The 16447-nt window shown below is 36.1% G+C and overlaps 1 protein-coding gene across 3 annotated transcripts; it reads left to right on the top strand.

Annotated features, from left to right (window-relative positions):
- Positions 1 to 2824: 2824 nt before the first annotated feature.
- On the top strand, positions 2825 to 16418 carry c16h6orf47 (chromosome 16 C6orf47 homolog). Of its 3 annotated transcripts, XR_005993080.1 has the most exons (5): positions 2825 to 3072; positions 5113 to 5711; positions 6515 to 7259; positions 10950 to 11008; positions 13198 to 16418. XR_005993080.1 is itself a non-coding variant. In XM_041809071.1 (4 exons), the coding sequence occupies exons 2-3, from the start codon at positions 5535 to 5537 to the stop codon at positions 7250 to 7252; spliced, it is 915 nt and encodes a 304-aa protein (XP_041665005.1). In that variant the 5' UTR covers positions 2825 to 3072; positions 5113 to 5534; the 3' UTR covers positions 7253 to 7259; positions 10950 to 16418. The 3 variants fall into 3 exon arrangements, 2 of the variants coding, with proteins under 2 accessions (XP_041665005.1, XP_041665006.1); XM_041809071.1 differs by having other exon boundaries at positions 10950 to 16418; XM_041809072.1 differs by having other exon boundaries at positions 2840 to 2891; positions 10950 to 16418.
- The last annotated feature ends 29 nt before the right edge of the window (positions 16419 to 16447 follow it).

Below are 16447 nucleotides of genomic sequence, written 5' to 3'. Positions count from 1 at the left end.
CCAAACTAAGCACATCCTAATATTTATCATGTCTCTAGGCCAGGTTGACCTTGGAAAAACAAAGAAAACAGATGCTCACTATTACTGACATCTGTTCTGACAGTAATCAGATAACTGGATTTATTGAAACTATTTTACCACAGTAACCCACCAATTCATTGTTTCAGTGTATCTATGGGAAACTACCTAATTAACATTAGACTGATATGAAGACACCTGGGGGCTTTATTTAAAGGAATTTAGACCTTCCTGTTGGGACCGGGAATCCTCCTCATTAACCTTTAGATAAATCTTTTTTTTATGCTGTTTCATTCATTCTTGGTACGTTATTTCCATCAAAATACATGTCCAAAATAAAGTTATCCACAGGTTGCATTATTCGAAAGTAAAGCTGAGTGAAATATTTGATTCAATCTCCCCCCTGTGCGACAAGTGTGGCACTGCAGAAGGTTCACTAGTGCATCTGTTCTGGCAGTGTCCAGTGCTCAGTAAATTCTGGTCTGACATATTTAACTTGTTCTCCCAACAGTATCAAATGACTATTCAGCCAGACTGTCTTTTTGCAATATTTGGTTGCTCTGACAGGACAAAATCCCTTCCATCCCATCAAAAACAAGCCCTAAGCACCGGCATGGTGGTTGCAAAAAATTAATATTGTTAAATTGGAAGTCTCCAACACCCCCATGTCTCAAAAAGTGGCTTAATGAGATGCTTTCTGCTGCTAAGATGGAACAGATCCGTGCTAGCTGTTGAAACTCCCACAGCTATTTCTTAAAGATGTGGAAACCTTTTCTGATGTTGCTAGACAAGACTTAACCATAAGAATTATAGTGTTTGCTGCTACCTTGTATCTGCACTCTGTACATGTTCCTCCTTGATGGAATACTGTGTGATGTAAATAGCAGAACCCCACCAAATGTGTTGTTTTGTTCTTGTTTCTTGTTTTATTTTATTCTCTGTGTGTCTGTCATCCTTGTTTGTATTTTGTTTCCACCCAGGATGGTACGATAGTGGGGCTGTTTTCTTTTAATTTTTGCTGACACCTGTCAGTTCTGAACTACATGCGACATCTCACTTCTGCCCCTATAGACTGTTTTTCTTTAGCCTATATATTCTTGTGATACCATTGGGTTCTTTTGTCCTTGTGTCTGCCTGTTTGGTTATACTGAAAAACTCTAAATAAAATAAAAAAAGAAACAAACATGTCCAAATCAGTGAAATCATTGAAAGCCATTTTAACTCATATTTGATGTACACCTGCATACTTCTTATGGCCCTAGGCGCATGCCAACCTTTACCTAGTGGTTAAACTGCTAGTGGGGCCTCAAAAATCACTACCACTGCTTGGAGATTAGACAAAATTATAGAAGGCTTACTCTAGAGGAAGTTTTTAAAGCCAAAGCTGAAAAGGGAATCAGATAAGTCAATATTCTTATGAAGCCTTTTTTTTTTAGTGTGAAAGGCATTAGTGTAGTTGAGGGTATATGCGGGTATATGGAGTATACCCACTTATTTTTTAGTCTCCATACAGTGGGCCCACTTCTTAATATAGAGTATATCTGATTAAGAATATGCAAATTAAGAATATACCCACTTCTGCATGCACCACAACACCACTTGTGAAAAGGTAAAGAACCCATTTCTGCCACTTAAAAAAAGAGAAAAATTGTGAAAGTTAGGTAATTATTTCTTTTAAATCTTAAATCGTTAGTAGTATTTGTAGTATTGTAAGTTATTATCGTGGGAAAAAAGTCTAAATTTTTCGGGTAAAAAGACATTGTGAGATTTAAAGTTAAAAATAAGTGTCATAATTGTGATAGAAAGTAAAAATTATCGGAATCAAAAAATCATAAGCTTAAAGTAAACATTACGAAATAAAAAAGTAAAAATTATGAGATTAAATAGTCAAAATAAGATAAAAAGAAAAAAGAGATAAACAGTCAACATCATGAAATTGAAATAGTCACAATTGTGAGATTAAAAAGTCAAAATGAGATTTAAAAAAAAAACCTTATGAGATAAAATGTCAAAATAATGGGATAAAATATGAAAATAAAAATTAAGGACAATTAAAAAGACAATATTATGATCTAAGTTATAATCATGAGATAAAAGACTGAAATAAGGAGAAAGCAATTCAAATATAAGATAGTAAGTATACATTTAGATGAAAGTTGAAAACTAGATGGGATGTCATAATTGTGACATAAAAAGTTTTCATTTTGACTTTTCTCATTATTATGACTAGTATCTCATAATTTTGACTATTTTTTTCTTTTTTCTTTTTAACTTTTTTTTCTTTATTTTCTAATAATTAGTTTTTGTCTTATAATTATAACTTTGTATGTTACCGTTATAACATTTAACCTTATAATTTGGACTTTATATCTCATGGTTGGATTTAAGGTTTAAGTTCTTTAAAAATCAGTGATCTAACTTTAATATTTTGTTCTTTTTTAAGTAGCAGAATGGGCTTTCATTGAAGTGTGCTTCAAAAGAAAGGAGCTCTGTTTTGAAGTTAAAAACTCCTTAACACGTGTCCAGCCGCAGTCACTTGATTATATGTTTCAAAAGGCTAAATTATATTTTACTGTTGTAGACCACGCCCTAAACAACACCCATGCTGAAATATGTACTTTATATGCCTTATACTTCATGTTATAACTGTTACGAGACAATGGATGTAAATCAGAGTACTAAAAGACACTAATTCAGGAATTAAAAAGGCAAAATTGTTCTTCTTTGATCTTTTTGAAAATTCAAGGAGGCTTGGAGACTTTTATTGTGAAAGGTGTAGAACGGACTTCTTCTTCTGGACTTCTTTGTTAAATTGGGTGAACCGAGCCGAGCCAAGTGGAAGACCTGGACGATACGGTGTTTTCAGCAGGCCGGTACATGACATTTTTAACTCTGAATTTATCCTACAAACAAAGAGGGATACCCAGGAAACACGTGAGATTCCCCTTGTGTTGTTTTTACAACAATAAGTGTCAAAAGTTTAAGTCTGTAACGAATTCTGTGAAGCTAACAGGAGGCTAACCTAGCTGTACTCTGAAGCTAACGCTGATGAAGGTGAGTGTTTATCATCGATTATTAGATTAACTAGCCGATTTAAACTCTTAAAATGATTCTCAGGAGCTAACTGAGAGCGGGGAACACGTTTACTTATCTTTCTTTGTAGTGAAAACAGATAGGTAAGCAGGGAATCAATGCGCATGTTAGCTTATAAAAACATTTACAGGTTAGCGAAGTTACCGGAGAACCGTAGGTCAGCTAAAGGTATCTAAATGCACAGGTGTGCTCATTTAAAACCTACAGGTAGGTTAAGTCTCGGTTAGGTGAGGTTGATTAAAGTGGTAAATATAAGCAGTGAAATTCAATGAGGTTGTCAACTGAAGTTGTTGATGGACAGTAATGTCGTCACTGTTACCACACTATCTGTATCAAAAATGTTGTCCCTGCAATTTTAAATAAAGCTCTAACAAAATATAAAAAAATCAACCGATTAATGTCTTAGGAATGTCTTTTTGTAGAGTTGCACGGTATTGCTTACATTGTATCGTCATCAGCTGATGTGAAATAATGCAACAGTGTTTACAATAGTTATATCTGCTGTTATTAGTTAATACTGGCCTATATTAACTGTTTATATAGCTATATACAGGCTGTTAATATTGGCTTATATCGGTTGTAAATAATGGCCAGTATCAGCTGTAAATATTGGCCTATATGAGCTGTACATATCAATCGATATTACCTGTAAATATTTGCCAGTGTCAGCTGTATTTATTGGCCTGTATCAGCTATAAATATTGGCCTGTATGAGCTGCAAATACTGGCCTATATTAGCTGTTAATATCAGCCTATATAAGCTGTACATATCAATTGATATCACATGTAAATATTGTCCTATATCAGCTGTAGAAATTTGCCCTATATAGCAGGGGTGGGAATCACTAGTGGCCCCACGATACGATAACAACACTTGGGTAACGATTTGATAATTGATAGTAATGCAGTTTTAAACATTTTGTGATACAGGTAGTATTGCGATTCCATATATTGTGATCTGTACCATTTTTTCAACCATTTAGCTGATGTAGCATTATTCCTGCCCTCATGTTTGTTGTATTTCTGTAGTATTTTATTATCATGTAGCACTTCTTGCAAACCTCATGTGACATGTCCATCTCATTCGTGCCTGCTTGGATTCCTAATGTCCTTCCTCTGGTGCTGCCATGTTTGCTGTACTAAGTTTTTCCTGCTCTATGACCATCACCTCTTCAACCTCACTGGATAAACAATTGTCCAAACAATTTATTTTATTTTTCCATTATCATTAGACTTCAGTTTATATTAGCGATTAATTTGAAAACATCAATACATGGTGGATGAGATGATGTGATATATCACCAGACAAAATATCACTATACTATGCTGTATCGATTTTTTTTCTCCCACTCCTACTATATAGCTGCTATTACTGGCCAGTATCAGCTATAGATATAGGCTTTCATCAGCTGTTAATATCAGCCTATATCAGCTGTAAATATTGCCCCATATTAGCTGTTAATAAAGCCTGTATGATCTGTAAATATTGGCCTCCATCAGCTGTAATTATCAGCCTATACTGGCTCTAAATATGAGCTGTAATATCAGAATTTATCTGTTATAAATATCAGCCTATATTGGCTGTAAATATTGGCCTTTATAAGCTATAAATATCAGCATTTATCAGCTGTAAATATCAGCATATATTGACTGTAAATATCAGCCTATGTCTGTTATAAATATTGGCTGTAAATATCCTCCTATATCATCTTCCTATATCAGCTGTAAACATCAGCCTTTTATCCAAAGTGATGTGCATCTGAGACATAGACAGGTGTTCATGGCATTAAGAACATTGCCCAAGGGTCCACATTGGATGCTGATTGAGCCCAGGCTGGGATCTGAACCCCTGATATCCTGCATCAAAACCATGTTTTTCATATCATTGGTCCTTAAAATAGCTGAGATTGCTTTGTCTAAGAACAGTTATTAAAAATTTGACAACTTTGTACTGCAGTTGAAGAAGGGGAGGATTTTAAAAGATTTGTTCTGTCGTTGCAGGTTTGACAAGTGAAGCAGTTAATTCCTGGTTGCTGAAAAACAAGTTTCATCCAAATTGACAGCATTGACCTGAAGCCTATTTAACTTAGACCTGGTGTTAACCTCCACAGCAAACATACGTGACGGCAGTCTGGACACTTCAGCAGGTCAAACCAAAGACATGTAGACGAGAAGCTTGACTCCTAAATGCTCCCTTCGTCTTGGAAAATTACCTGCTCAAACACACCCCCAGGTGTTTCTATGGCACATACCTCTGCCCAGGCCCCGTGAGCAAGTGCTTCGAGGTTAACGGCTGAGCTGGCAGAGCGTGCATGCTTTCCCAGTGAGCTCACATAGCTGCTGGGCCAACTCAAGCAAGAGGAGCTTAAATCATACAGAGAGGACTCATTTTAATTTGGCTCCAGGCGGCTCACTGAGCCAGGATGACAGCTGTGGTGGGTCGGGCATGGGGGTGGGTTCGCTCCTGGGGTGGTGGCGGCAGTAAAGCGACGTCTGAGAACCCCCATGAAGTAACAGCTGAGGCACAGAAGCCAGTCAGCCAGAAGGGTGGTGGCGGGTGGACGTCCTGGATCTGGGGAGGATGGAGGCGTCAGCGTGTGGTAATGACACTTTGCTCATTTATTTCTGCAGATTTTTAAAAATGTTGCACTGCTATTTATGCAATTTAGAAAAATGTCAGCATTTTTGTGTTATGTAGATAGTTGGCAATTTAGTTTAAACTGCACTTAGTACATTTTTTGTCTAAATTGCAAAACTACATTGATATTGTTTAGGACTGAAAGTTTGCCAATACATTTGTGCAGTTCTTGAAAATATTCCCCTGGTACAGTGTGTTTATGACTTGAAGAAATATTGTCAAAGTATTTTTGTGCTGTAAATAGTTGTTAACATTTCATCAAAATTGCACAAAGTTTGGTTTTATTTAAATTGCACAAACATGTTGGTGCCAATTATTTTTTTCAGATATTTGTGCAAATGAGACAGATGTTGTCAAAGTATGTGTGCAGTTAAGATAATGCTTCATTTAAATAGCACAAATACATTGACAGCAGTGCTACTGAAATGCTTGTGTGTTTGAGAAATTTAAACAAATGTCAAAGGAACTGTGTTATTGAGACAATTTGCAAAATTGTCATAATTGTGCTAACACATTTGCGTTGTCTGGTATTAAAATTCTGCTGATGTATTTGTACAGTTTCTAAAAAAGTTCCTGAGATATTTTTGCAGTTTAGACAAATGTCAGTGTTGTTTTTTTTAGCATTTCCCAGAATGCATTTTTTAAAAATGTCCTATTAATTGAAGCTATAATGACTCCTGGTTTGATGTTGTGGCAGCAAAAATCAATGTTTGAGATGTCCACCATCGGCTAATTTATTGCTTATTTGATTTTTTTCATCGTCAGATTGATCTTGGCAGCCCAGCTGAGGAGTTCTGGGAGGCACAGGAAAAGTTGCAGCCAATGGAAATTGAAGTTGTTGGTGCAGGGAAACAGGAGACAGAAACCAGCCAACAGCAGGTTTCCAGATGGTGGAGTAAATATGTTCCCACCTCTTACCTGTCCTGGCCAAGAAAAATTGAAGCAAGCGGAGTGAGGCGGAAAAGACGTGATGGTCGGAGTAGAGATGATGTTGACGGGGACTTTTCAGACTACGGGACGCCACCTCCATCTCCAACTCCTCCTGTAACATCTCCTTTCAGACTCTTTGTCGACGGCTTTAAGATAGAAATCCTCCCAGAGCACCACGAGATCTGTTTCAACTTCCTGCGACACCTTTTTGATCTGTTTGTGGTTGGCTTCTTGTGGACCGTGTCCCCACCAACAAAGCTCATCCTGGAGGTGCTGGGGGTGCAGGGCGCTCTGAGGCTATGGCTCCACGGCATGGCAATGTTCTTTGTGTCCACAGTGGGGATGGCGGGCTTACTCTGGCTTGTTCAGGAGTACCTTCCTCAGTTCGCTCTGATCTACGGGATCATCCAGGCGCTTGTGATATCTGTCAGCGTACGGCAGAGTGTCATCCTCGGCATGGAGGAGGATGGCGGAGGAAAAGAAGAGGACGACAAAGAGATAGATGACACTAAGGACAGCAGGGAACAAAAAGAGACGCTCACATCTGTGAAGGACAAGTTGAAGACAAGTTAGACTTTAGGTGAGTCTGATTGGCCTTTAGTAGACGCTTTAGTATTATTGATACTATTGATCATTAAAACAACCAAGATTGTGCCATCTGGCACCACATGTTGAAAGGACAGACTTCTCTGTGCGTTGCCTCATAAAAATACTAAGAGAGTAGCATCATGATGAAAACCTGCTGTTCAACAGGAGCTGACGAGTGACAAACACTAGAGGCAGTAGTATTAATATACTGTAGCTCCTGTCTGTTCAGCCTCAACTCAATTTTAAAGACCATTAATCCAGCAGCTTCCTGTGTTTTTAAGTTTTTTAGAGCGTAACCTCTGTGAAACACTCTGGAAATAACATCTTATTTCTCTCCTTTAATGTCATAATTGCCTCTCTGTCAATTTCTCCCTACTTGGTCACCCACTGCTTCATACTCCACTCTCTCTTTTCAGTTTTTTGCCCAAATTTAATTTTGGATGGACAACCATTCATAGACCAGTGAATTCACCAACAGACTGGAGGGTGGGAATAGATTGTTTGCAGATGATGTTAAAATATCAACATTTAGTTCTGTTTAGGGCTGTTTAAACCACTCAAATTAAAAAAAAAAAAAAAAACACTACAGCATTTTCAGTCGTATTCAGTGGTTCCGTGCAGACGTTACCTGAAACGATCCTGTGTTAACGGAAAACTTTATCTAAACCAAACAGAAATACATTGTTTTTGTCTCTGTGTGAACAAGGCCTCAGTCTTGTGCACTTTTATACCAACAATCTTTCTCTTATGTTGACTGTCTTTTGTTAGCAGCTTTAAAAAAGTGGGTGGAACTGGCAAGAAGTGAGGGAAACCCTTGCTCCTCGCCATTTCCACCCACATTTTGTGAAAATGCCCAAATAAGTAGACAGACGCTGAGCAATGGTTTGGTCATGAACAGAGCTGAGTAAGTTGTATTTCCCTGTGAGACAAGTGAGGGGGGATTGAGCTGTGACTTCTTGCAGAGAACCGGTTTATAGAGTAGTTCTTAATGGAAACAGTGAAGGTGGATGTGACGTCAGTGGAAGGATCAGAGTGTATTTTCATGTTTGTATTACATCTTCAATCATGTTGGGAGACTAGAGTTTGTTTAACGTTGGATTATTGAGCTTTTATTTGTTAAAGGACTCTGCTGAGAGGACTTACTGGTCTAGAACAGAAGATTCATGTTTGTCTATTTAAGTCATTCTAAATAAACCTCACACAGTGAGGCCATGTTGAATCTATTTCGATCCTGTTACCATAGCAAACTCAGTATGACTTTGTCTGATTGGTGTGAAACCTTCGACAGAGAGCAGCTCACATCCTGTGGGAGATTTACTTAATTCAGTTTATCAGCCTGAGGCGTCTCATCAGCTGCTGCATGGTTTTAAAATCAGCTCTGTATAAAGACTCCTTTATATTTGAATAACCATTAGATAGAGAAAGATGGGATAAGTTTTATAAGCATCTCTTTACAGTCCTTTTTGGTCAAATAACCATCAGATAGAAGGATACTACATTTTTCTAATCATCCTTTTATACAAAAGGCCTTCATGTTCAAATAATAGCCCACAAGGAAGTGATAGATACTGAAGTACATTTGGTTAATAATATACAATTTTACTATACATTTACAGCTTTGGAAGTGGAAATATATAGGATTATGAATATACTGGTGTTTAGTTTAATACTTGATCATTATCAATACCACAGGTTTTAACTGATATAATCTGTTATTTTAATAGTCATTTGTATCAAAGAGAACACGATTATCTGGTTAAGATAATCAGCACCAGATTAACTTCTCAGTTAATGTAAGTCTTGGTATTTTTAATTATTTCAGGCCTACAACCCTAGTCACATGCACTGTCTAAACTGCAACACATCTGTCCACCACTAGTAGCCACTGATGCTCCAGTTAATAGCTACTTCCATGATGTTAAAATGCTCTCGTAAACAACTGTGAACTGATAGCACCGATAGCGAAGCGTAGGAACGGCATGGTTAGCACAGTTTTAATCTTTAAAATGGGGATAAAGTTATCTGTAGGTTGTATTAGGTCAGCATGAAGCACAGGTGTGTGGGCGTTACCTTACAAAGAGGATCAAAGGATAACAGTACAGTACAACCTAACATTGTTTATCCACAGTCTTAGAGCAGTTTTGACTGTTTCCTGGGGGGTTTCTTGACATTAAGTCGGCTAAACACTGTTATGATTAATGTTTGATTGGATTTAAAATGAAATGATTAGCCTAGGACTATTACCAATGATAACCTGGATGGAGAAAACGAAAACCAGCGATGCTAGCACTGCTAACTACATTCGTGACAATACCAGAATTTAGAATTTCAATATGATACTAGCTTAAATCAAACAAACTGATGTCTGTTTTGAAACCACACCAACAAATATGGGTACCTTCATTTCTTCCCAAAATCAAATATATTCTGTATATCCTGACATCTGCCTGCAGGCTGTAAAGGAAAACTCTGATGGACCAGGAGACATCTCTGTCCTCTGCTCTATCTGTAGCACACACTTATGTTAAAGGAAAACTTTTATGACCAGGAGATATCGAACTTGTTTCTAAGGGCCTTTGTATTGGCCTCTGATTCAAGACAGAAAATAAACTTAAAGAAATAGTAACAAAAAGAGGAACTGTTGTATCTAAACTTATAACAAGAAGGGGAGCGGGATCTGGGTAAAAACTGACCACTTGAACAACAGGATATCGTAATACATAATACGAACTACCATCAAATGTGTACGATACAAACTCATACAGGTAAGGATTTTACACCTGGCTTATGTAACTCCACACAAAATTAACTCTAGGGTGGCGTATTTGTGCTGGCATGGGTGTGGACATATGTTGTGGCACTGCCCAGAAGTAAAAATATTTAGGAGAGTCTAAAACATGTTGAGTCTAATATTAAATGTATACTAGTATTTCCAGAAGTGTGTCGGTTGGGAGTTAAAGTGGATGGTGTAAAGTCTGTAGAAACGCAACATCTGTTAACATTGGCTTTCCTGTCTGTGAAAAGAATTATTTTAACTAATTTGGAAGTTGGTAGATTGTTTTTGTTGGAATAACTGGTGGAAGGACTTTGCAGAACTAATAATGACACGTGCAGCCTCAACCCTGCAGAGGCTTCATAGCAAATGCTTAGATGGAGCGTGGACTCTAATCGGGGAATATACAAACAAAAGGCATTTAAACTAGTTTACGAAATTTTTTATTATTATTTGTTGAATGCTCAATTGAATTTTCCAGTTAAAAGGCAGAAACCCCCCTGTATGCAGCAGTGATCATGATTTCCTACGCAAGCTATTCCATTGAAACTAAACTGTAGTCTCTGGTGAAATGTTTTTGTAAAGTATATTTGTATTGATTTGTACTGTGTTGTGCTTGAACTTTGTGTTTGTCTTTGAAATGTAATTGAATTGCCACAAAAAATCTTCATGTCTGTGCAGAGTCGTTGGTGTGCTTCTAACTTTTTAATTCTCGACAGTATGAAGAGTATGAAACATTTTGACAACTGCTGACATTATCCACACTCAGCTAACCCATTTCACATTGTGTTTTCTTTACTTATGACCAGAAAACTAAACAATTAGACAGAAACTGACTTTAATACTCACTGTTTTTCCCAGACTAATATGTTTTCTTTGTGGATAACAGAATTTTGTTCTTTTCTACAGATGCCGAGACCTCTGTCTGATCAGGAGTTCACCTTTATCTCACCTGTACCAAAATGCAGGTGTGTGATATCACACAGAGACATTTTACCTGGAGCTGGACTCACATTGTGTTGCACATTTCTAGACGTCGTACTCGTGTCACTTTATGTTAAACACTGACGACCTGCAGTTAATCATCACGTCATATTTGATATTGAGTTAGAAAACCACGATCAGAAGAGGGTTCATGAATGTCAGAGATGGACGAGGTCATGCAGTATTTAAGGGATCACATGTTGGATTTTATCTGGTTTACTCTTTATTTCCTGTTCTGTTTGACTTTATTTGTTCTGATTCTCTAACAGAAGCCAACTGTGTGCCTTTGGTGCAATCTGAGGGAGCAAAATTTAGCAATTCAGCATAAAACGATACAAAATGGCAACAAGGATGAGCAAAAACTTGTAGAAGCACTACCAAGAGGAGAAAAATGTGAAATTTGAAAAAAATCAGAGCAGTCTGGATGAAATGTTGATGTTCTACCATAACAGATACTTAGGAAAAGTTTTGTCTGATTCACATGAGTGCATTTGGCTGAAACGTTTCCAAATTATTACTAAATAAATTAAACATACTTTATAATTTAGAAAAAATGAAATGTGAAATCCAGATGAAAAACTGAAAGTGGGCAAGGTGTTACAATTTCCCAGAATTTGGGTCAAACTCCTGCATACGTTCTTAATTGCAAGAATATTTTGACAACAGGACATCTAAATAACGCATGTATGTTTGCAATGTTTTTTCTAAATTGCACAATCTGCGACAATGCGACTGTAAAACACTATAAAAAGTTGCCAACATTTGTCTAAACTACACACTTTATTCTGTTTTGGATATTTTTTTAAAAATAAATTGCATCCATACATTGGCAACATATTTGTGCAAATTTGTGAAAAATGAAATGTTCAATTGAGATCAAATGTTGTCAACTGTCCAAATTGTACAATTATCTTGGCAGCATTAAAAAATGCATTGATACAATGGCAATATGTGCAATTTAGAATTAATGAAATTTCCTAAAGTGCAAAAAAAAAAAAAAGGATGATAACCTTTAATTAGATTTGCACAGTAAAGTTGCCAGTAATTATGGGGAAAAAAAAGTTTTTTTGCAGTTCAGACCAAATGTTGCTCCTACATTTCACAAATTCTTTTGAAATGTTTTGTCTAAATTGTACAATTATATTTGGCTGGAAGGCTAAAATCTTTGCACAATTAATTCAAATGAAACCCTATACGATGTAGATTGATTCCAATCTTCTAAAGAAGCACAAAAATAATGATAACCTCCTTCATGAATTCACTGCCATTGAATATGTGCAATTTTAGACAAAATAAACTTTTGTACAATTTAGCCAAAATTTAGCTTAAATGTCGTGTCTGAATTTCACATACTGTATACATTAGCATGAAATGTTGCCATCTTGATTAAGTGATTTAATCAAATGAAACCTAGTTCATCTTAAACAGAATAAAGTTTGGTGCAGTTCTGCTGAAATATTTCTGATGCTCTAGATTCAGTAATTAGTACTAATTACCCTCTACTTGTTTTTTTCAAAATTGCAAAAATACATTTGGGTGTAAAGTTGTCAACATTTATGTGCAATTTAAACAAGACAATTCATAAAAAAGAGAAAATTAAATGTACTATTTAAATGAAACACTATCAGCTTTCTAAGTACACAGATGTTTCGAGGACCTTTAATCTAGATTTCTTAGATAGGTTGCCATTTTACTGGGGCAGTTTTGATGTATTAAAACGTGACTGTTTCATGGTTTAAGGCGTTCAGTGGGAATATCCTCAAAAGGCACCTAAGTACAGACAATCTTCTTGCACCGTGCTCATGTTTAAAAAGATGAAAATACTTCCTGAACATCAACACCTAGGTGAAATGTTCACAGACAGATCAAGCTGTTAAAAAGCAGCTCCCAGTGTCTGATTGATTAGTGATCATTACATTTATAAAAGTCCATGTTTGGTGGTTTCTGAACTCCTGTAGGTTTGCAGCTTTATACTCAGCCTGTTGTTTTTGTTCTGAGCAAGAAATTTCAGCTTGACTCCCTTTAAAATATTCACCTGAGTGGATCACACAACCAGTCATAATTTTCATATTCAGTCATACTTTGCATGCTTTACACATGCAGTGACCCTGCCACCATCATCATCGAGCTCTCTATGGACTAAGGCTCAGTCTCATTTACCCTTGATTTCCAGTGTCCCCTTCAGAGTTGCAAGGACATCTTCCCTGTGAAATGAGACAACCCTCCAAGTTACTGATACGCCATCAGTAGTCATCGACAGTTTTTATGGAAACTGACAAGATGGCAATCCTGGACATTTCTAGTAAGATGCTTGTTCTTAATCAAAAGGACCATAATACATTGAAAAAACATTGTTGGGTTCAACGGTGCGTTTCCTGCAGTAAAATTCACATTTCTCCATCATGGATTTGATTAGTCGCCATAATGTCATAACCACCCAAGTTAGACTTCAACATCACTTGAAGAACAACATGGTTTATTCACAACCTCAGGGAAAACAACTACACTACCCATGATCCTAGAGAGCCACAGCAATGTCTCTGATTGATGAAGACTGCTGTTACCATGGAAATGTTTGATCTACAAGTACATCAACATTATGATTAAAAGTATTAACACTACAAAAAGATAAATGTTGAAAGACTAAAAAGCTATCATTGGCTGAAATGTCACACATCTGTGGTGCAATTTAGACAAAAAGAAACCGTTTAATTGTCTCAGTTGCAAAAATACAATATTAACGTATTTGTCCAAATGTTGCCAATACATATGTGCAATTTAAATGAAACACATTTTACAAGTTAGACAAAGTTAAATGTGAAGTCCAAATGAAACACTGGCAACTGTTGTAAAGTGCACAAAAATGATGGTGATGTTTCATCTTAATTAGAAGAAGATGTTGCTATTGTATTGTTCAATTTGAATGTAAATGTTTTGCAATCCAGACATCCAATACTAGACAATTTATTCTTTTAATTCTGAACATTTTGAGTCCTTGTGCACTGTCTAAATTATACAAATACACTTGCAGTGTTTCCTCAAATTTGTATTATATATTGGCAATGTTAATAATGATTGCACAAATGCCATCTTAAGGTCTTTGTGCAATGTAGATGAGATTTATTTGTTTATTACCATGTAGTACACTTTAAACAGTTGGCAACATTTTGTCTACTACACATTTTTCGGATAAATTCCAATTTCAACATGTTTTTGTAATTGGTTAAAAATGAAATATTCTGCAGTTTAAAACTAATTCTGCCAGCTGTCCCATTTGCACAATTACTTTGGCAGCATGTTGTCTTAATTGCTAAAATACATTGGCAATATTTTGTCTAAATTGCCCAAATACCTTTTCAGTGTATCTGTGCAATCTGGATGAGATGGATTTGTTGAAAAAACAACACTTTGCAGTTAAGATGACATGTTGCCATCTTTCCAAAGTGCACTTTTTTTGGAAATTGCATCAATACAATGACCAAAAGTTTCCAGCTCTGTTAACTGAACTTATACTTTGGCAGTATTTGATCTTAACTACACAAATACCTTTGGCTGAAATTTTGGCAACATATTTGTACAATTTAATCCAACTAAATCCTAAACAGTTGTTGCCAATTTACTAACAGTATATTAAAATGTCCAAACATAACATTTTAATCTTAATTACATGAATGCATTGTCATTGAGGATATCCAGTTTAAACACGGAGGAAATATGTTGGTGGTGGTGTAGAAAAAATATACCTGATGATAAAAAAAATCACAATTCTGACCTTTTTTCATGATTTTAAGACAATCTTGTTAAATGTTTTGCGGCATGCTATGTTTATTTTCCTTTCATCCAAACTGAGGAATGTTTCGTTTTTCTCACTAAGCCTGCGTTTGAAATGATAAAGGTTATTTCACCGCTGTTTTAGGACTAAAACCTCTGCATGGCTTTGCTGTCCTGTCGTGCTGTCAGAGATTAACTGACAGATCGTGCCTTTTTGTCTGAAAGAAGGACGAGCTACCAACACTGCAGACATATAGGTTATAAATAAAAGTTCAACGTTAAAGCCATGAGAGATGTTAAATCGAACATGGACTTTTTGCAAAGATTGTGGAAGTGAAATTTGTGTTTGGAGACAAGTGGAATGGAGTTGAATGTTTGGTTTTAACAAGCATCAGTCAGCCTCACCAGTGTCCTGTTCTTTGGTTTATTCTCAGTAACATGTTCTTTTAACGTTCAGGATTCCTGCTGGTTAATCTCCTTTATTTTAATGTTTCCACAAAGAGACTGTGAGCCATGGAAAAGACTTTTTCTCCCACTATGGGACACAGATCACTCAAAAAATGGACACGGTATCATGGATGTTTGAGATTGAACCACCAGCAGCACACCTTCATGTTTCTGTGCCACCATGTTGCTCGTTTAAATCTTCATGGGGAATGTAAATGAAGCTAAGACGTGTTTGTACCAGTTTATACTTCCTTGTTATGCTTCAGTTGAAGGCACAAAATAAATAAAACAAATGTGCTCTTTAGTTTCACTTCATCAGAATATTAGATTTGATGTGATTAGAGATTCAATATTAATGTCAGAAACAGAAATCAGACATACCAACTTATGAATAAATTCCAGTGGTATTTGTGCACTTCAGACAGAATGAGATGATGCCAACTGTCTGAACGGCACAATTACTTTGGTAATGTTTCATCAAAATTGCAAAAAAAAATTTGGCAAAAAAATGCCCCAAAATTATATGGATTTTAAATGAAAACGTATAAATTGCACAAAATACATTGGCAATGTTTTGTCTAAAATGGATAAAGCCATAGTTGCAGAGCCATATCAACTTATTTTTGCAGTTTTTCCCACAATTATGCAATTCAGAAAAAATGAAACATTATTTTCTAAATTACACAAATTGGCAATTTTTCATCTCAAAATGGACAAAAAAAACAAAATGTGGCAGACATATTTGTGTTATATAGACAAAAAATTATCAACTAAATCCTGACTCTCTTCATAATTGCACAAATACTGTTACTTTGGCGATTTTTGTCTGAATTAGACACATATTTGAGAAATGTGTCATTATTTGTGAAATTTTAATAAAATTGTTTTTGTGCATTTTAGACAGAACGAAACTTTGTGCAATATAGTTGAAACAATATTAAATGGCTTAGTTGCACAAATACAATAGTAACAGAATTCCTAAGATTTTGGATGAGATGGTTGAGTGTTGAACTTGTCTTTTCACATCAGGAGAATAAATACTTTTTCTGTGACAGTGAGTTGACTTTTTGGAGATCATAAGAAAACAACTAAAATGTCTTTATTATCACAAAAACTGGGTGAAATAAAATGTATGAAGCATGTCTTCCTAGGGCTTTAATTGTCTTCAGTGCCAATGTGGATATTGTGCTGATAAGGTTTTAAGG

Source organism: Cheilinus undulatus, linkage group 16 (assembly GCF_018320785.1).
Source record: "Cheilinus undulatus linkage group 16, ASM1832078v1, whole genome shotgun sequence".
In the NCBI taxonomy this organism is placed as follows: domain Eukaryota; kingdom Metazoa; phylum Chordata; class Actinopteri; order Labriformes; family Labridae; genus Cheilinus; species Cheilinus undulatus.
Note: the sequence above shows the minus strand (reverse complement) of the source record. Positions and strands in the feature narration are given on the sequence as shown.